Source organism: Mastomys coucha, unplaced genomic scaffold (genome assembly GCF_008632895.1).
Source record: "Mastomys coucha isolate ucsf_1 unplaced genomic scaffold, UCSF_Mcou_1 pScaffold21, whole genome shotgun sequence".
In the NCBI taxonomy this organism is placed as follows: domain Eukaryota; kingdom Metazoa; phylum Chordata; class Mammalia; order Rodentia; family Muridae; genus Mastomys; species Mastomys coucha.
The window spans coordinates 40,802,412-40,822,990 of NW_022196904.1; the positions used below are offsets into that span (position 1 = coordinate 40,802,412).

Here is a 20,579-nt window from a genome sequence, read left to right on the forward strand (position 1 = left end):
TGGCCCCGACACAGTTGTATTTGTGATTTTCCTGTGTAAGTGCGAAGGCAGATAGCGTGTGGCAGGTTGAAGGCGGCACTGAGAGTCAGCCTGCCTGAGTGCTTAGCCTCTTTCATTACCTCTGGGGCACGTGATGGAGCTTCTCAGTGCCTTGGTTTCCTGCTCTGTAAAATGAAGAAACAGCAGTACTCACTTCATAGGCTTCAGCAAGGATCAGATAAGCTACTGTTTGCAGATGTCTCAAGATGGCTCTGGAAACAGCTGTTTGGTTTCAGACAGTAACACAGCGAGTGAATGAGTCCCTAGACTGGGTTGTGAGGCATGGGATGGCTGAGTAACTGCCCAGATGGCTCCACTGGACAGCAGGCCCTGCAGAGACTGTGCCAGGATTCATCCTGTTCCCCTTCCTTCCAGACATGACATTCGAGTCATCCCAGGTTTGTCTGTTATTACCAACCCCTTTCCGTTCTAAAGAGCAGCTGTGACCATATGCCCCGAGGATGAGGGCAGTCACACCTGCCCAGTGCTTTCCTCTTCACGGCTGATTTGTCATCTTGTAGATCTTATAGTGGGATTTTAGTGTTTGTTTCTTAACCACTATTTACTGTTCTAGCAAATCAATTTCAGAATGTCGGTGCCAACTGTCCTTTGACAGTGGCCTCTCGATACTTCACTTTTCAGTCATCTCTTAAACATGACCACACTAACAAGTTCTCTTTCATGTGTCCTTGAGTCCTGTATCCCTTATTCGATGGCTATGAACATCTGCTTCTTTCCATAGCTGCTGGGCAGTTTTTTGGGTCATGTTGTTTCCCACAGAACCTTTACAGTGTCTTAGAAAGAACTGGTTCCAGTCCAGATTCTTTCCCTACAGATACTGTTTTTATGTAATTAGCTCATAGGTAGATATGTATTTGAATCTGTCCATTCTCCCTGGATGCCATGTTGTTTTGAGCTGCAGTTAGTTCTCTGATCATCTTAGGCCATGTCTTCGATGCATCTGCCCTGCCATAGCATCTGCTTCAGGATCTGCCTCAGTGATGAGAGTCTGGTCTCCTGGTAAGGTTTTTTTTTTTTTTCAGTGTTCAATCCTTGCTCTGGGTTATGTTTTCCTTCAAGTCCTTCCTAATTGTTGTTGCCTTTGTCTTATATGGTGATTCCTAAGTCTTCGCTTGATTCACTTTCCTGGTTTTCAAGCCTTCTCAGCGTCTCACCTTGCTGCTTTACAGTCTGTCTTTGAATTCCATTCCTGTTTCCTGATGAGTAACGTTCATGTGTTCTATAAGTCATGCTCCTTACCAGGCTGGGGTCTAGATCTTTTTGCACCTTATCCTCTTATGTTTATTGTGTAGAATGATGGGAAGGAACTGCCATGGAGTGATGTGTAGCCTCTGTGCCTTGCTTTGTTTTGTTGTTTTTGTTTATCTACTTCTGCATAGGTGTGGGCTCTGCTGACTGCTCTGACTGAGGAGGACGTGACTTCTTGATCATCTTTTCCTTCCTGAATCATCTCTCCAAGAAACCGTGTGAGGGTGGTTGGTGTTTTTCTAAGTCAGGGGCACTCAAGGCTCATTTCCCTTTCCTTTCCTAAAGGTATTTTAAGTTTTGATGCCATCTAAGATTTTGAAAGATTTACCTAAGATTAACACTCATAGAAGGTTGGGTCACGTTGAGATAGGTCACAAATGGCTGTTAAGGGCCAGACACTGCCAAAGCTAATTTGGTTCTGGACTTGCAGCATTCCAACTTCCCACATCCTTGGAATTCAACCAGTCTGCCTTTGTAGGGAACTTTCACTTACACAGTGGAACAAAGCCCCTTGTCAACTTGAAACACAGGAAGTACACAAGGAATTTACTTTATTGACTTTGGCAGGATTATAGATTACAGGCTTTGGCTCAGTTCTTTGAGCCACATCAAGCATTAAATTGGGGCTTTGCATTTCCCTGAGGCTGATTTGTGCTTGAAAGTTCTTCAAAGTGGGTGGAGTGGGGAGGAAGTGTTTGACCACATGGTACCAAGCTGTTCGGGTGGGCTACTAAGTTCACTGTGTGTCTAGCCTTGTTATATGGGCAGTTTCTTGGAGTCCTCACTGAGCTGCACCCCAAGCTTCTTAACCAGGTTTAGCAAATGCCGTTAGGAGAGATGCTTATTGATGCATCTAACAAGACAGCCTTTTCTTATTGTATATTTGTTGTCTTTGGAAAATTGAGGTCTCATTCTTTTAACTCTTTAAACATACTGCTAGTTAACATTTTCTATAGCCTTAAAATCTCATGTGTGTGTGTGTGTGTGTGTGTGTGTGCGTGTGTCTATTATGGAATCTAGTGTGTTTATGGTACTATAACAAAAGTACTTGAGGCTAAGTAATGTATAGATAGAGACAATAAGATTTTCTAAAAATTTACAGTTTTCCAAGTTGAAAGTCCTTCTATCTCCTGTATAGTCAGTTAATTTTGAGTTAGCATATAAAATAAAGGGCTTTCTTATAACATTTTCACATGTGTATGTCATTGTATGTTACTCATAATCCCCCAGTGGCCTGCTTTCTTGCTGGTCATTTTCCTCCTCTATGTGGCTCCCTTCTGCCTTTATGTCATTCATATAACATGTAATCAGATTGACTTCATGTGAGAGAAAGCATGATAGTTGTCCTTCTTATTTTCCCTTCTGTAGGCTCCTCCCTCTATAGTCCCATCGATTTTCTTGTCCTGTGTAAGAATTTTTTAAATACAAAGTTTGCATATGAGAGAAAAATATATTTGCCTTACTTATTTTACTTCATACCAGTGCATTGTTGGTTTATCTTTAATATATGAATTTGGGGAGACACATTAGGATCCTAGCATACTCTGCTAGGTTTCTCTAATATCTGTCTCTTTAATATGATTGTCTTTATTAAAGGTGCCTGCTTATATTTTGGTTGTTCTGATAAGTGTGGGCTACTCAATTATAATTAATCATTCTCCTGAATTTGATGTGGGGACTCTTGCTTAAGATTTACATTACATCTTTAAGCCTGAGAGCTGAGTCTGGGGGAAGGGTGCATGTATTCTGAGATCTTGAGATGCTGCTGCTGCTTTTTATAGTTTCCTAAAACACTACCACAGTGTAAGGGGAAGGGTATTGTACTGATCAGGTCAGAGTGCCATCTAGTGGGAGGAAGGTTTTTTTAATTAATTTATTTTTTATATATATATTAGATGTTTTCTTTATTTACAATATCTTCTTTCCCAGGTTCCCCTCCAAAAGAAAAAATGAAATAAAATAAAATAAAAACTAAAACAATCCCCTGTTCCCTCTCCCCTCCCCCTGCTCACCATCCCACCCCCTCCTGTGGGAGGAAGATTTTTAAACTTCAGAGTTTTCCAGACTGAGAAGAGCCAAGTAGAGGAGGGGCACCTTGTTCTCCAGAAGCCATGGCACTAGAGAGTAAGCACCCTATGGTCAGGGCCTTGGTATGCAAGATAGTGGCTCAGCACATACTAGGTTCCTAGCAGGAGTAGCCATGTTCATTCTCCCTTATGCAGAAGGTAGTAACCACATAAAGGAGTAGGAAACAGTAGCTCTTCTGACAGATGTTTATTTTACATGTGTACAATTTCACCATCTTTTGAGTACACGCTAATATAAAAATATTAAAAACATCTTTCCCCTGTTTCTCAGGACCCATCCCATCTTCCACCAAAATCTGTGATGCCCTGATGAAGTGTGTGCATCTCAAGCCCATGGCATGCTCCTTCTTTTAACATCTGCTCTGAAGCAGAATAGAGTGCAGGGCACTGTGCATTCCAGACCTGTACTTGTGTTCAATGCAGCTCAGGTGTGCTCTGCACACTGTTCTATTCCTGTTTTTTGTAGAATCTTCTTTAAATCCACACACTTCATTCTACTGACTGCTGTAGCTACACCCTTTAAATGTATTCCTTTCAAACTGTTTGTGGCTTCTGCTGTGATTGATCATGGCTTCTGTTGTGATCGTGGCTTCTGCTGTGATTGATCATGGTTCCTGCTGTGATTGTGGCTTCTGCTGTGATCGTGGCTTCTGCAGAAGTGTTGAATTTCAAGTGTCAGGAAAGGGTATGAAGCTTATGGGCACCTGCTGTTGATTCTCATCTCCTTTGTGATAAAGGAACAGACTCTACTGTCTTTCCTTCAAACTTGTTCACACCTGTTTCATGATCGTGTATCTGACATGTGGACCATCCTTCTCTGGTTCCGGGTACATGTGTTCCCTTGTCCTTAAATGGAGTGTGATGTGTCACTTGAATAACATTGATTGTGGTTAACATTCAGTCTTATGCTTATGTTCAAGTCAACTATGGAGGATTCTTATTTCATTTTGTGTCTGTAGGTTTTGTTTCCAGTGTTGTGCAGTTATCAGATGTTCATTCATCAAGGTGGCTTTTTGCTCTGATAAAGGTTGGCTTCTTCCCATGATGAAGTGCTCTTTGTTCATAATCATAGTTTTGGTTCTTTAGTCTTGCTGGACTTTATCAGTCATATTATTAGAATGCCATATTTATTTCTGCCATTCCCTACTTATTTTTGTTCTTGTGATATTGACAGTTGACCCCAGGGTCTTGTTCATACTAGGCAAGTCCTTGACCTCTGAACTACGTCCCCAGTCCTTACCTTTAGACTGTGTTTAAGTGGACTTCCTATGTAGCAAATACAGGTGGTTCCTAACATAAGATATACCCCAGTTTATGACTTGTCAACTTTATGTTTAAATCCTTTTTTGATGCTTGTCCAGCAGTGTCATAGCTGGATCATATTGTGAATATGGTTTAGTTTTTTATTAGAAAAAATACCTTTTAGGCTGGAGAGATGGCTCAGTGATTAAGAGCATTGACTGCTCTTCCAGAGGTCCTGAGTTCAGTTCCCAGCAACCACATGGTGGCTCACAACCACCTGTAATGGGATCTGTTGCCCTCTTCTGGTATGTCAGAAGACAGCTATAGTGTACTTGTATACATAAAATAAATAATTCTTTAAAAAATACCTTTTATTTTATGCTAATGAACATATATGCAACATGTACATGTCTGGTGCCCATGGATGCCAGAAAAAAAATGTCAGATCCCATGGAACTGAAGTTACATGTAACTTATGAAGTTACAGGAGGTTATGAACCTCCATGTGGGTTCTGGGAATTGAACTCAGGTCTCTGTACAAGCAACCAGTGCTGTTAACTGCTTAGCCATCTCTCCATCTTCATATGTTAGTTTTTTTGAGGCCCTTCTCATTTCCACACTGACTGCACTAGATCCCACTCCCACCACTTGAGTAAGTATACTCCATGTCTCTTTCTGTGCCTTTTTATGGGGTCTCAGTTTTGAGGTCAAATTCCTTTCCCCCTTACACTTGGTCTTGAATCCACTCCTGGGCTTTCTGCCAGGCAGTTTGATGATAAAACTGTAGTGTTGAATGTGCTCTGAATTCAGTAGACGTGTTAGATCCCATGGGTTAGATCCTGTAGACTTGTTACTTGTTGAAAGCAATCTTTTATTTTTTCTCTAAATTACCTCAGATGACTGTCAACAGTCTTTCTCCAGAGTAGCTGCTTGTTTTTAACTCTCTCATAACTTGGTTTTGCCTAAGGGTGTTTTAGTCATTTGGTCATTTGAAATTAGGAAAGAGACTTGTACTGAAAGAATCTGCCTTTATTTAATCACCAATGAACCTGTACCAGGAAGACATCATGAACATGTTAGGAGTCAGGTTTCTGTTCTCATGAATGTGAGTCTGCAGCCATGGTTTAATTTTGTGTGTTCTTTTGTGGCTCTTAAGTTTTGAAGGCCAAACGCAGTATTTAATTTTATAAAGTAAGTGTCAGTTTTGAAGGAAGACTGCCCCATGAGCATCATAGGAGGCAATATTAGGTATAATCCTTCCAGATGGTGCCCTACAGGTGAGGCAGCAGCCTGTGAAATTATGCTCTGAATTGCACGGCAGATGAGTGGGGCGTTGGGAGCCAAGCTTTCTGCTATCAGTCATAAACAACTTGGTTCAGAACCAAGGACAGTTCCCAGGAAGTTAAAGACTGTTTAGTCACATGGGAAGCCTTTAGTAGAATGAAGTTCAGCAAACTGGAAAGTTAAGAGGACGGACAGTCACTGTTAATAGTTCATACACCATCCTCACCAACTCATTTTTAATGAACTGTGCTAATTTTCTCGGTGCCATCTATGTATTAGTTCTACATATAATTTGCATGTCACATAATCCTCCACACCAGTGTCTCAGAGCTTATGAAGATGCCATTCTGAAATATTCTGAGTCACACACTTTAACATCCTGATTCCATTTAACGTGTTCTCTGGGAAATTTTTTGTTTCAGAATACCTGCATCCTGCAGTATCCATGTCATCTTAGTATAAATATGTAATCATCTAGTCAGGCAAATCAAATATAAATTCAGACCTTGGCTTCTATCATCAGACCAGGTTCACATTCTGCTTCAGTTCATTCACTGAAAGTGTGACCATGTTTTGTGTGTGTGTGTGTGTGTGTGTGTGTGTGTGTGTGTGTGTGTGTCTTAAGCTGGGTTTTATTTCTAAGCCTGGGTTTCTTCTTTAGGTGATGGCAGTGGCAAGTGTATTTTGTGAGATAGTTAAGTGAGCATTATAAAGCACAGGCAGCACCATTACTAGCAGTTTTGGTTTTTAAAAAGACACTATTACTTTAGATAACTAATTTTACTTTGTACTAGGACATTTTAAAAGCAAGCTTCCTTTATTTTATCAATGTGGATACACATGAGTACATGCTGTTGCTCATTCAGAACTTGTTGCTTCAGATAGTGTGGACCGTGTGCTTAAACTTCTTGGAGATAACATTGCAGGGCCATTTATGATTGGCCAAGAAGAAATAGTCAAGGAAATAGATGCAGATTAAGGACAAAGACGAGAGCAGATGTACATAGTACCATCAGAAAAATCTTTAATGGATTAACAATTTAGAAATTATATGAATACCAGGAAAACCAGTAACCAGTGAAATTGTCAAGCTCTGAGTCTTCAGTACTATGCCAATGCTTCCAGCTGTGACATGTATATCTGTTGTTTAAGAGAATGTTTTCTCATTGACTGACTGGCTCTCCAGTTTTTTATTTGTTTGTTTATGTTTTGCGGTGCGTGCGTGCGTGCGTGCGTGCGTGCGTGCGTGCGTGCGTGCGTGCGTGCGTGTGTGTGTGTGTGTGTGTGTGTGTGTGTGTGATGGTGATGTCTCTTTATGTAGTCCTGGCTGTTCTAGAGCTCACTATGTCTACCAGGGTGACCTTGAACTCAGAGATCCTCCTGAATGCTGGGATTAAAGGTGTACACCATCACACCTAGTCAACTCCCCTGTTCTTTAATTTAGGCTGTACCAATGACCTTGACTGATAGAAGCTCATATGGGAGCAGACTCTTGCATTAGAATGGAAAACCTGATTAGAGAGAGCCATGGAGAGAGAAAGAGGAGGTGGGGATGGGAAGGAGTGACTTGTAGCTGTGGGCTTCTGTCCCTGCAGCACCGATGAAAGCCCTTACCACTGCCTCTGTGATAGATTTGTTGGTCTCCATGGATGCCATGTGCTATCTATGCCTAGGCCTGCAGATGAACCACTGACTTCGTTGCTTTTGGAAGTCTCTATTAACAACTGAGTAGAAACAGGGGAGCAGAGCTCCTACATCTAGGAGGGTACTTGTGCATGAGTAGTTGCATCCCTTGGTTACCCTAGAGGAGATCCTCAGAGTTGGAAATGGAGCTGATTCTGATAGTTTGAGCAAATTATTTTTATTATGCTTAAATTTATATTTCTGTCTAGCTTGATTGAATAAGTCAAGAAAAATGTATTCTGAGGGTGTTAGCTAGTTTGTCAACTTGACAGTAATTAGGGTCCTTTTAAAAGAAGACACCTAAATAGAGAAAATGACCCCACCAGCTTAGCCTGTGGGTAAGCCTGTGAGGCTTTTTCTTTTCTTTTCTTTATTTTTTAAGATTCATTTTTATTTTATGCACATTGGTGTTTTGACTGCATGTGTGTCTGTGTGAGGGTATCAGATCTCCTGGAACTAGAGTTACAGAGAAGTATGAGCTGCCATGTTGGTGCTGGGAATTGAATCCAGGTCCTCTAGAAGAGCCATTTCTCCAGCCCCAGCGAGGCTTTTTTTAACAGATTGATTTGGAAGGGCCCAGCCCATTGTGAGTAGTGTACCCATAGGCAGGTGGTCTGGAGTTGTATAAGAAAACAGGCTTTGTGTATGTGTGCTTTGTCTGCATGTATGTCTGTGCACCACATGTGTTACTGGTGCCAGAAAAGGGCATTGGACTCCTTGAAACTGTAGTTATGAATGGTGATGAGTGATCTTGTCTGGGCTGAGAATTGAGTTCAGTCCTCTGGAATAGCAGCCAGTGAGTGCTCTTAGCCATTGAGCCATCTCTCCAGGACTTCAATTCATTCATTCATTCATTCATTCATTCACTCATTCATTCATTCTTGCTTGCTTCCTTCCTTCCTCCCTCCCACCCTCTTTCCCTTTTTCCTTCTTTATCTCTTTCTCTCTTTCTTCCTTTCTTTCTTCCTTTCTTTCTCTCTTTCTCTCTCTCTTTCTGTTTTTTGATTTTATTTTATTTTGAATTTTGGTTTTTCAAGACATTGGCTCTCTGGGTAGTCCTGGCTGTCCTGGAACTCTGTCTGTAGACTAGGCTGCCTTTGAATTTAGAGATCTGCCTTCCTCTACTTTCCAAGTGTTGGGATTAAAGGTGTGCACCACCCTTGCCCAACTTTAGGCAATCTTTCTATATCTTGAGTAAACAGCTATCTCACTTTTAAGAATTCTTTGGCATAAATAATGATTCACTTTTACCAATGTAAAAATGTCTATTTATAATCATTTCGGTGAATAGATCTATATGAATGTGTAAGTATTCATTGGTAGAATTTCATACATCCCATGTTCCCTGAACATATAGAGCATATTAGCAGGTGCTAGTATTTAGGATTTAGCATATGACTTATAAACTTGTTCGGAAGTTTCCATCTGAGTCTTTGTTTCTGTGGAGTGAGCACATCTGAAACTCAGCATGGCTGCCTGGACCATTTTCTTATCCATGCGTTAGTTTGTGTGGAGGAAGTTGACCCAAGGCAGAGGCAGTCATCAAACCTGTTTCTGTATTACTCACCTGTGGGGATGGTTTTGGGTTTGCTGCCTTCTTTGTTCTGTTTGTTTATGTGGTTAAAGAATAGAGTGTTTATCCCACAAGAAATTAATGTGTGCATAGAACAAGGGAGCAGATGAGAAACAGCTTCCATTAGAGGGCTGATGTGAGGTGCAGCTGTCCTTTCCCCTGATGCTGGGGGATGTGGCCCTGGAGGAAGAAGAGTACCTGCAGCATGTGATTATCTGACAATACATAGTGTGTGCTGTACCAATAGAATATGGCTTGTTAGGACTCCAAGAATGTCTCCTTTCCGTGTGTACTCCATTATCCTTTCCCTGGGAAGGGCTCATTGGTGATTTTTGAAATCTGGTTGCACTGGGATCCTGCTCCTTAAGCTGAATTTCATGCAACACCGTTTCTTGACGATGCTGGTGTGTCACAAGTAGAAGACAGACTGCAGTGGGGATGTGTAACACTTACTCAGAATATGGGGAGCCACCCTGTTATATTAAGAACTCCTAGTGTGCCCTGTGAAACTCTCTGATGAATGAATGCTCATCCTGCTTCTTGATTTAAACTCCCCCACTGAGTTTAGGTAGTGCTGTATGTGTGTACACCAATGAAAGCTGTCTGGACAGTGCATGCTTTGGGAAGTGGCACTTTGAGGTGGGCTGTCATGTGCATACCTGGATGTGTGGCAACATCTTGTGGCTCTGCCCAGTGGATGCTAGTAGTGTTTCCACCCTGACCTCTACTGTGAGACTGAGAGAGACAAAGTCTATCAGGACCACTACTCCCAGTTAACTGTGTAACATTCCAGGGAGCTGCAGGGCTGATGCAGTTTCTCTTTCATTAGGCTTCCCTAATAAAAGAGTATACTGAAAAGTGGGGTGTAGGTGCAGATTCTGTACTTGCTACCATGAGAACCAGCTGGGTCCTCTTCACACCCAAACCTAGCTTTCTCGTGCTTACCCTATAAAGAACTTCTGTATACAGTGACAGAGTTAGACAACAGAAGAAGGTACTTGTTGAAAGAGCTACCAGCTGCTCCCATTGGTCTTTTATGGCAGTGCCCATTCCTGACATGCATTGTTTCCTTTCTGTGCAGGGCTATTTTCTTCTTTTTGAGTCGATGCTGGATTCTGTCCTTTATGCAAAGAGTAAATACTTGGCAAAAGGAGGATCAGGTAAGTATGACATTTCAGTTTTAATCTGATCTCAAGATGGTACAACCAAATGAGCCTTTGAACATCAAGCACACTGTGTATGGCTGAGTCTCAGTAGAGAACAAAGATGTTTCCATTGGAAGGAGCCTTGGTCACTTAAGATATGGCGGGGGGGTGTCTAAGGTCCATTAGGACATCTTCTATTAAAGGTTTGTTTGTTAAATAAAAACATAAGGACTATGTTTTTAATAATAATGGGAAGTTTTTAATGTTCAAATTAAAATGTATCAGAAGCATCTTTTCAATTTTTAACCTTTTGTCATTTACTCTGTTTTCCTTGCTTAATTTTAGCCAAAGGCCAATAGCATGTTTCATACTGAGTTGGGGACTTTTTGCTTTAATGGCAAATTTTCCTTACTTCACTAATTTATGAGCGTCTCTACTCTGTGATTTAGTTTAGTGTTTAGAAGGGTTTTACGTACCTCCCACCTGTAAGTTTACTATAAGATCCCTATCAACTTGGAGCCTTTTTTTCCATGTCTGTGTTTTTTTCTATATCTTGCTCTGGTTTCATCCTGGGGGAGGGGTGCACTTCTGGGCCTTGTGCTTAGAAGACTGTTGTCCTTAAGAACAGAGGATGCATTTATTTTGAGGAAATCCATGGCTCCTTGAACACAGAGTGGAGAAACTGCTTGTGTATGGAATCCTAGTGCTTCCCTTCCACCTGCTTTTCCTGTTCCTCCTTGCTTTCCCTGCCTTTCTCTGTTCCCAGAGCTCCACAGTCAGCAGAGCTGGCACATGCTGCCCCAGGCTGACTGCAGGGACCTGTCAGACTTGGACAGCCCTCAGGGCAGACCAGGAGAGATAGGGCAGGTCCTCCAGACAGTGGAACACTCTAGTAGTGATCTGTGTTCCCTCTTTCTCACAGTGCATTGCATCCACTTTAAACTAGTTCTTGACCTCTGCTGTGAACCTGGCTGGAATTTGAGAGGATTTACCCTGAAACAGTTGCACATCTGTGATTATTGTGGTCTTTTCATAACTGAAGGAAATAATATCACGTGATGCTTCTCTAGCCACCATTATCATCACCTTGCCTATGTTATATCCTCACCACAGCCCTTTGACATTTGAGGAACAGTCTCAGAAGGTGTCCAGGAAGATGATGCAATTAAGCAGTGAGGCCTGCATTTCTTTTTCTTTTCTGGTTTTTAAACTCATATCTCCCTGACTTAATCAATATTCATGTTCTTTTCACTAAATCTTGTTTCCCTTATTAAAATGCGTTTAAAACATCTGACTCTTGCTGTGGGGTTCTAGGGACGCCCCCTTCCACCCCTCCCCAGTGATGTCCATTGATCTCACTGAAGAACTGACAGCAGCTAATGCATTTAAATCGAGTGCTCAGTGAGATTCATTAGGCCCCCACAGCCACGGGACCATGGCAGCTGGAGGGATAAAAGGGAGGTTAATGATTCTAGCTCAGTCCATATTTTTATATAACTGATTAACATTAGGATCATCTGAGGGTGTAGTCAGAAGAATTGGCATTTAGCTACCTGAGCAGTGCTATGGAATGCTATTTGTTAATATAATTAGGAGAAAAATAAAGTATGAGCAATGTGAAATGAACCATTATTGCCACCAGATGCTCATGTGTATTGTAAAGTTTTATTCTATGTTTTTCAGAAAGAATCCTTACCAAGCAATTAGTAATTTAAACTTTTAGAAAGAATGATTGCAATTATGGAAGAGGGCATGGGTCCTGTAGTCCCACATGAATATGATGGGTCCGTGATATAAATCTGAGTTCATTTTTCTCCTCTTCTCCCATGAAGAAGACTTAAATCAATATAAAGAGAGACTAAGTTCTTAGGTAGAGACAATTAATGCTGGAAGTTGTCAGCTCATCCAAATTTACTATAAAGTATGGTGAAATCCCAAACCACTAATTGTTAAAGGTAGATGAGAATTTGTGTTTTCCCTTTTTTATGTTAAAAATTTTACAGAATTCTAAGTACTGATGTCTGCACCAACAGGTTTATCTTCAATTTTAGCTGATTATGAAATTTATGTGGAAAAGTACACAAGAAATGGCAAGGAACCATCAAAGTAGCAAGGCCCTGGGATGACAGAGACAGGAGGAAGAGCCCTGCCATGTATTAAGTGTGTCCTGAAGTCTGGGTAACAAAACCAGGCTACGTGGGAGATAAAATCTCCTGTGTGCGAGATAGTTGAACAAAATAGAAAATCTGGTATAGCCACAGATGTAACTAGAACATTTTACAATATAGGAAACTATTTTTAAAAGCAAATTTAGAAATAATTACTTAAAAAGAAAACAAAGTCAAGTATGGTGGCTTACACTAGCAACCCCAGCACTTGGGAGCTGGAAGCAGGCTCAGTGATACATTCTTGTAGTCTCAGCAGTTAGAAGACTGAGGCAAGAAGAAAAACCTAGGCCTTGAAATTCAAGGCTAGCCTAGGCAACATACTAAAACTTTTGAATAACCCTTCCCTAAACTGCTTACTCTGGACAAGAAATTGAACATTGTAACTTAACCAGTGAATCAGATAGATTACAAACACATTAGACTTAAGGGAAGAGGCATTTTCTAAGAACTTAAATTTGGAAGCCCTGAAAGGATGATTTACACAGTTGCGAGCACGTAACAGACTATACTCAAGCAAAGTCAATACAGCAGGGAATCCATCCAGCTCCTATCATCAGCTTAAGTTCTAACTTATCAGTGGATGAATGACAGCTCCCAGAAAAGGATGAGGACAAGGAACGGTGCTGCTCTGTTACGTTTCCACATGCTTAAGTGGAAGACACAGGATCTTCCTACTTCCTTCTGGAAGTGTCAGTGCTTTCACTGAGGTTTAAGACTCTCTTCAAGATCATAGCATATCTATTGAATTCAGAGAAAAAGGCAGGGTGAGAGGGAGAAGACAGAGAGAATGAGAACACAAAGGTTAGATCTGGTTGTGTCTTCCTCAAGTTCTCCCTACCTTACTTTTTTAGGCAGGGTCTCTCACGGAAACTTTGGCCTCCACCAATACTTTAAAAGACTTGGAATTAAGACAGGATCTGGTGAACAAAACAGAAAACAATGATCCTCTTTGCCTTGAGCCCCCTTGTCTGTGAACCCCCTGTGTTTACATCTCTGTCCTTGCAGATGCAAAACTCTGTTGTTTTTCAGCTGCCTGCTAGTGATAGAGAACATCTAATTCCTTTATTATTTTTTTTTAAACTAAGCTTATGTCTTATAGTTTTGCTGAGCCTGGTGGTTATTTCTAAAAGGATTTCCTTTGTAAACAATCAGTCATCTTCAAAGAATTTTAATACTACCCTTCTGTACCTGTTTTCTTACCTGTAACCCTTTGATAAAAACAAGAAATGGACTTTCAAATACAAATGACTAAATGAGTGATTAGAACTTGACTAATAATGAGATGTTAGCCAGCTTTTGAAGAAGATGAAGAAGATCATAGGTAAAATAGCTGCTAGTTACAACAGGGCAAAGCAAGTCAATTTAGGTAAGGAAGCCCAGCCACCCACTATGGGAAATCAAAAGTGACATGCCCAGGAGCAGAAGAGATTGAAATTGTATTCTGCTAATAGCATGTAGAAGTAATTCTTATGGAGTTTGATCAAAATCAGCAATAGACTCTAAATCATTTGGAGCAGAAGAGAGCTGAGAAACTCTTGATGGCAGCATCTTCCTCATTACCAGAAAGGAATTGGTTTTTGACTTGTCATTACACGGTCCAGGACTGTGAAAGCAGGTCCCTTCCTTCTAAGAATCCCACTGCATTTTGAACTCTTCCAGGCTTTTATCAAGGTCTAAGCAGGATGGCTAGCAGCCTATACCAGCTCCCTGCTTCTGATATGCTTTACAGGGACAGTCATGAGGGCCTTTTAAAATATGGATGTTCAGCCTTCATCGAAGAGGCCTTTGAACATAGTTCAGAAGCACAGTCCTGCTTCTAAGAATTTATTTTTAGTGCTTCCCCTTATAGCATTGAGGCGAGAGAACTTGTTGCAAGAAACTGAAATCACCCCAGTCAATAGAAAAAGGACTTATTAAAGGGCAGGAACACTACAGACTGAAAGGTGGAAAGTGATGCAGCCAGAAAGAGGGCTCTGCAGGACTACCTGTGGCTGACACATCACACTGAGCATGGTACCTTCATCCAGCACCTGAAGATAACACTGTCACCTTTACCAGAGCTTGCCAGCCTGGCCTGCAGTGAACTAAAGAAAACCAGCTTCTGCCATGTGCCTCCCTAGGGGCAGTAGATCAACATGCAGGAACACAGCCTTGCCTCTGCCCTATGCGTATCAGGGGCTACCTCACAAGCATCGTTCCCTCCATGCCTCCAGTTACTCCAGCCGCTGGGCAGTTCCCTTTTTACCTACTGTTTCTGTCCTGTCATCTGTCACTTAGCAAAGTGAGCAGGCCCACATTTCTGCTTTGCTCACTTAGTTTTGTTAATACTGTCCTTTCTCTTCCCCCTTCTAACAAGTGCTCATTTGCTTTATAAGAATAGAACTCTAGTATTTGAAGAGCAATGCAGTGAGCTGCCATGCAGTGGGAAGTTCATGTTGTCTATGGGCAGACCTCAAGACTTGCTTAGCTGTCTGGCTGTCTTCTTAGCTAATGAAGACTGCTCCTCTTGACATTACTTTACTTCCCTACCTTCAGTCTCTGTCTTTGTACAGTGGAGATTATACTTATAACCAAGCTGTAGAAAATCATCTCAAAGTCTTGATGAGGTTGTTGGTATGATGTGGTTTTTCAATGTGTATTAAGTCTCTTCCTGTGTTCTTCCTGGAAACAAGATCAGCACGGGTCTGTGCCTTAAACAGTGGTGAAAGGGGGTTGAGCACGGCACTTCATCCAGCACATTGAGTGTCACACTTAAACAAGAAGCCATGGAGGCTGGTCTGGGGCTTAGTGTTTCCTGGGCTGTCTCTACCTGGTCTCACAACTTTTCACCACATTTGTTATTTTGGTGGGTTTCTTTTTTTTTTCCCCCTAGAAGTATCCTGATAATGTCATTTACTTTTTTCTATACATAGTTTTTCAAAGTATATTCTATATTAAATCTACCTAAACTGATGGAGCTGATCACTGTTTATAAGGTAATATAGAGAAGTAAGTCCAGTTCCCAAGTGAGTAATTAATTTCTAAGTTATTCTTGCTCTATAAATTGGCAAGTGTTTACAATGATTTGACTCCTGTGTGCTTGCATTTTGTGGGAACTGTATTCTTGTACACCTCCTTTAGGGCCCAGAAGTTTGTAAGGCCTTCCCTAGGAATAAAGGAGTCCCCATCTTACTCTGCTCACCTCGTGAGCCATTCCAGTGACCGATGAATTCTAGGCAGTGAATCAAGAAGGACACAGATGTCAAAGCCATGGATTTATAAATGGTCTGGTAACTGGCTGCTTTTGTCCAATCAGCACTTGGCCAATTTCACCTATAGGCAGGCATAATTATTCAATTATAGCTTTTATCTGACAGAAAAGAAAAAAAAAAAAACCCAAGTGACAAATGTATGAGAATTTGAAGTAGAGGGTTGTAGGGTTCTGGCACTGGCCCAAGGTTTAGGCAGCTGTGCTGAGGTGGATGCTGAACCCCACTGACCTCTAGCACCGAGTATAAATCTTTATAAATATTCATGTCTTTCTGAGAGATGAGAAAATCATTTTTAAGTTAAAAAAAAAAACAGGATTTTTATATCTTTGAAATATAATTAGCTTGAAAAAGGTGCTTCAGTACTTGAAACAACATTCTGCTCTTGGCTTTTTCTCTAATCATAGCTTGGAGTCCATTACAGTTTTCGTCATGAAGGTGCCATCTTTGTTCTCTGCAGTGTCCCTAGCACACCACACAGCTTGACAGGGTACCAGATCAGCAGCTTTTGGTAACCGTCCAGGTTGTATTTTCAGTGTGACAGGCCACATCCCTTCCCTTTCTCTAGCTCTGGCGTTGTAGCACACTACAGCTGTAGATGATGGGTAAGTACGCTAGAGCAGTGGTCTTACTGCGAGTTTACAAACCCAGGAAGCAGATTGGGTTGATATATGAGTTGAGGTTTGCCAAACCCCAATGATGGCACTAAGAAAACAAAAACACAATGCAGTGAGGGTTTTTGATCATGGTCTGAGACAGAGCCTCGTGAACTATACTAAATCACGTGACTATCCACTTCATGTATAATGAAGGCTGCAATGTTTAGTTTTCTTGACCTATAGAGCCAGTGGTACTCTAATAGTAACAGTCAACAACCCTGAAATCGCACCTCATCCCTGGCAGGACCTCTGGGTCTGACCAGTGCCTGTCTTGTGGACAAGGCTTTATTGAACACAGGCAGCAGTTCTGCTTTCATAGAAACCACAGAAAGTGGTCATTTCAACAGAAAACCAACCTAAAGGGGTGTCTTTACCAAAGATGTTTGCTGACCTGACTGTGCCTTACTGTGTTCCTCGGGCCATAGTGCAGAAAGCGGCAACTGTGCCATAAAGGCATGTAAAGGGTATAAGAAACTAGCCAGATACCCAACACTGCCTCAAGATCCATTTTTTTGTCTTCACTGTTTCACATGTTAAGGATGTGGCTCAGAACTAACTGTAGTGCCCATGGTGGGTCTGTCGTTAGTTAGATCCTAGCAGCAAAGTAGTTTTTTTGAGGAATTTAGAATGGAGCTAGTCAGAGAGCTTGCCATGCTAAAGGAGGAGGAGAATAGGGCCCTGTGCAGCCAGCACAACTTGTGTATAGCCCCTGGAGAATGACTGCAGAAGCCAAACTGTGAGGCAGCATTAGGGCCTGTGTCCTGCTTTGATGCAGATCTTATGCTGGCCTTTATTTTAAAGATAACTTAGAGGTATTGTCTTTGGATAATACAGTTTCTAAGGGTAAGGTAGAGGGTGTTCTTGAAGTCCAAAGATTAGTGATGATATGGAAACATGTAACTGACTTCTTTTTTTCTGGATTCATGAGTTCCCTAAAAGAAGGTACCTGAGCTATTCACAAGAAAAATTGATTTCCATGTAAGTCACAAGAAAGAGAAGCTCTGTCCTGTGTGTCATATGTGTGAACTACATGTTTTTACTATCCCACAGAATTTATTCTAGTTCTGAATTATTCCCTAGTTCCCCTTTAGTGCTGTCTTAGCTGTCTTCCTTCTCTGCTCAGCCTCCTTTGCTATTTCTCTCGTGCCGTAAATTCTGGCACTAGTGACACATCTGGTGCTGGGTCTCATAGGCTTCTGCTGTGTTTGTACTTGCATGCTTGTGGTCTTCAGTTTTGCGTCTCAGACCCAGGTAATTCCACCTCTTATGTTTCATCTTTTCGTTGGCATTTTCATTGGTGCCCAAAGCAATACACTCTTCTCCCTGGGTCTGCCCATACTGATGGCCTGTAAAAGCTGACAGTCTGCTCAACTGCTAAAGCCAAGCACTGTTCCTGATTCCTCCTCATCTCAGCTGGTCATTCCTGAGTGCCACCTCCCAGCTGTTTTTCAGTTCCATTTCCTCTTCATGCCATAGCCTGACCTGGTTTTCACCATGCAAATCATTACATGTTTCTGAACGTGTCTGTTTGCCTCCCAACCATTCTTCACATAGCACTTCAAATGGTTGTTCTAAAACTGAAATCTGATCACAGTACTACCCTAGGTAAATTTTCCCTGAGTTATCACTCTTAAAATAAAGTCCAGTTCACTACAGTGGTTTGCCTAGCCCTTTCAAGCCTCCTGTCTCTGTTGTCTAGTTAGAATGCAAGTGCCAACCCTTAATAGTGGCTGATGCACTCTTTCACTCTGTAAGATGACTATTTCTATCTTCACTCTTGGGCTGGTTTCCATTCTTACGTGGTAGCCAGCTTCTCCTGCTAAAGCCTTGTCTGAATTTGTTGGTTTTGCTGGGTGATACCCAATGCCTTGTACTTTCTCTTTTGAGACCAGTCTGGACAACATGAGATCCTGTCTCAAAATAAATAAATAAGTACAGATTTCTTGAGAGTAGGAATTTGTATCCACAGTGTTTAATTTAAATTGGAACATACTTAATGATCATTTTATATTAAATAAAAGTATAGTATGAGCTGCTCTTCTACCTGTCCACAAAACTCCAGGGTGAGGTGATTTTCTTTCCTCCTGTGGCACTACATACTTTTCGGGATAGTTTTTCCTCTTTCTATGTACTTAGGAGAATATGTAAAGTAGCAATTTAGAGGGATGTTTTTAAGTTGTCATATTTTAAGCTTTAATATTAGTATGTTTGTTTTCAGGTTGTTTAAGTAATTTTAATAGGACCTATTGTTGGGATACTGACTTTACCATCATGATTATAGGCACTGGGGTAACTCAGTTGTCTCTCTGTCTCTGTCTTCATTGATCTCTCCCTGCTAAGTAGTCTATGCAAATAGGTTTGCTATTTATACTTAGTCATTTAAAACTACCCTCTCATTGAAAAGAAGTTGCTACATATATGGGCATTTTGTTTATTCTAGTCTACCCTGACATTTGTACCATCAGCCTTGTGGCTGTAAGTGATGTGAACAAGCACGCGGATAGAATTGCTTTCTGGGATGATGTCTATGGTTTCAACATGTCCTGCATGAAGAAAGCAGTTATACCAGAAGCCGTTGTGGAAGTTGTAGATCACAAGACTCTTATTTCAGACCCTTGTAATATCAAGGTAGGTGTGTGAGCATTGCCTCTGTGTCTATGGGGGTTGATGCTAGGACTCCCTGCATAAGCCACAGTCCATAGATGTGCAGAAAACCCTTATGCAAAATGAGGTGTCTGCATGTGGCCTGTATGCATCCTGCCATACATTTTACATTATCACTTACTTCACTTACATTTACTACAAAAGTGAGTGCTGTTCAAGTGTATTGTTTATAGTGTTTGAAAAGCTAGATGTCTACACACGCTTGGTTCAGGTAAAAAAAAATATAATACTTTTAGTTCACAGTTTCTTTGATCCAAGGACATGGGGTCACAGTAGAGGATATCTTCTTACTGACTTTCCATGTGGGCCTCTGATTTTAATTTACTCTAAAACAGACTCAAACTTGCTTCTAGGCCATCATTGCTTAGAATCACTTCTTACTCCATTTATCAGCCTTCAGATACAAGTCCAGGAGCTGGTTGAATTACTTATATGTAGTCTAGCCTCCTTAGCCGGAGGCCTGCATGTTCAATGCTGGCATCTGCCTCACTGCTGCCTGGCACCAAGCTGCCTTCTCACAGATAATTATTTCCATCTTATAGTCCACTATCTAACTTCTTACTCAGACTTCTCCTAGTCTCATTAGACCAATTAGCACGAGCTTACCTGAAAGTACATGGCAACTACGTTGAAATAGCCTCATTAAGTCCTTCTGTGTTTTACTTTTGTTGTGTTAACCTATGGATTTACTAGGACTGATTTTACATGGGCTCACCATAGCTTGGTAGGAGGAGTCACACATAATGAAGTGTGTGAAACCCTGGTGGTGGTGGCTCATGCCTTTAGTCTCAGCACTTAGGAGGCAGAGGCAGGCAGATTTCTGAGTTCGAGGCCAGTCTGGTCTACAGAGTGAGTTCCAGGACAGCCATGGCTAAACAGAGAAACCCTGTCTCAAAAAACCAAAAACAAAAAAACAAAAAAACAAACAAAAAAAAAAAAAGAAGTGTGTGAAGATTTCAGCTGTGGGTTTAGGGCATTGTCTCCTTTTGTAATGTATAGCTATTCTCTGCATAAAAGAGACTCCTCAAGAAGCAAGCCTGATTAACTGTGGAACTGCTCGGTACTCTGGTGCACTTATGGCCACTGTGGGCCTGCTTCATGTTCTGGTACCCTGGTAGGAAGAGACTTGAGGAGCTGTTTGAATCAGAGCAGAGGGGAACAGTTACTGCTACCTTGCAATGCAGGGGGAAGCAGGGGGAGGGAGTGCTGACTTTGCTTGATCCCTTAAACAACTATGAGTAGTTGAGGTAGCTGGTTTAATACTGAAACCCCAATGTGTTGAGTGGATGTTCTGTGATATTGAACTTGCCTGTTCAGTGTTGTTTATTTCTATACTTCCTAAGCCAAAAAGCCCCTACACTATAACTTTCTTTAAAATGTTTCTTCAACTATTGTAAAGAGGGTAATGTCCCAGGCTATGGCTAGAAATTCATTCACTTGCCACCCCTTCCCAAAGTGACTAGGAGAACTTGAACCAGGACAGAACACTTTCGAAGATGAATCCTCAGTTTTGCTGTT

At 41.4% G+C, this 20,579-nt stretch overlaps 1 protein-coding gene across 1 annotated transcript in view; it reads left to right on the forward strand.

Annotated features, from left to right (window-relative positions):
- The window catches only part of Prmt3 (protein arginine methyltransferase 3), an 87,745-nt gene that overhangs the window by 32,099 nt on the left and 35,067 nt on the right, over positions 1–20,579 (forward strand). The window contains exons 11-12 of the mRNA XM_031386779.1: positions 10,259–10,337; positions 18,838–19,025. Of these exons, the coding sequence (XP_031242639.1) occupies positions 10,259–10,337; positions 18,838–19,025 (267 nt within the window). The remainder of the gene's footprint in view (positions 1–10,258; positions 10,338–18,837; positions 19,026–20,579) is intronic.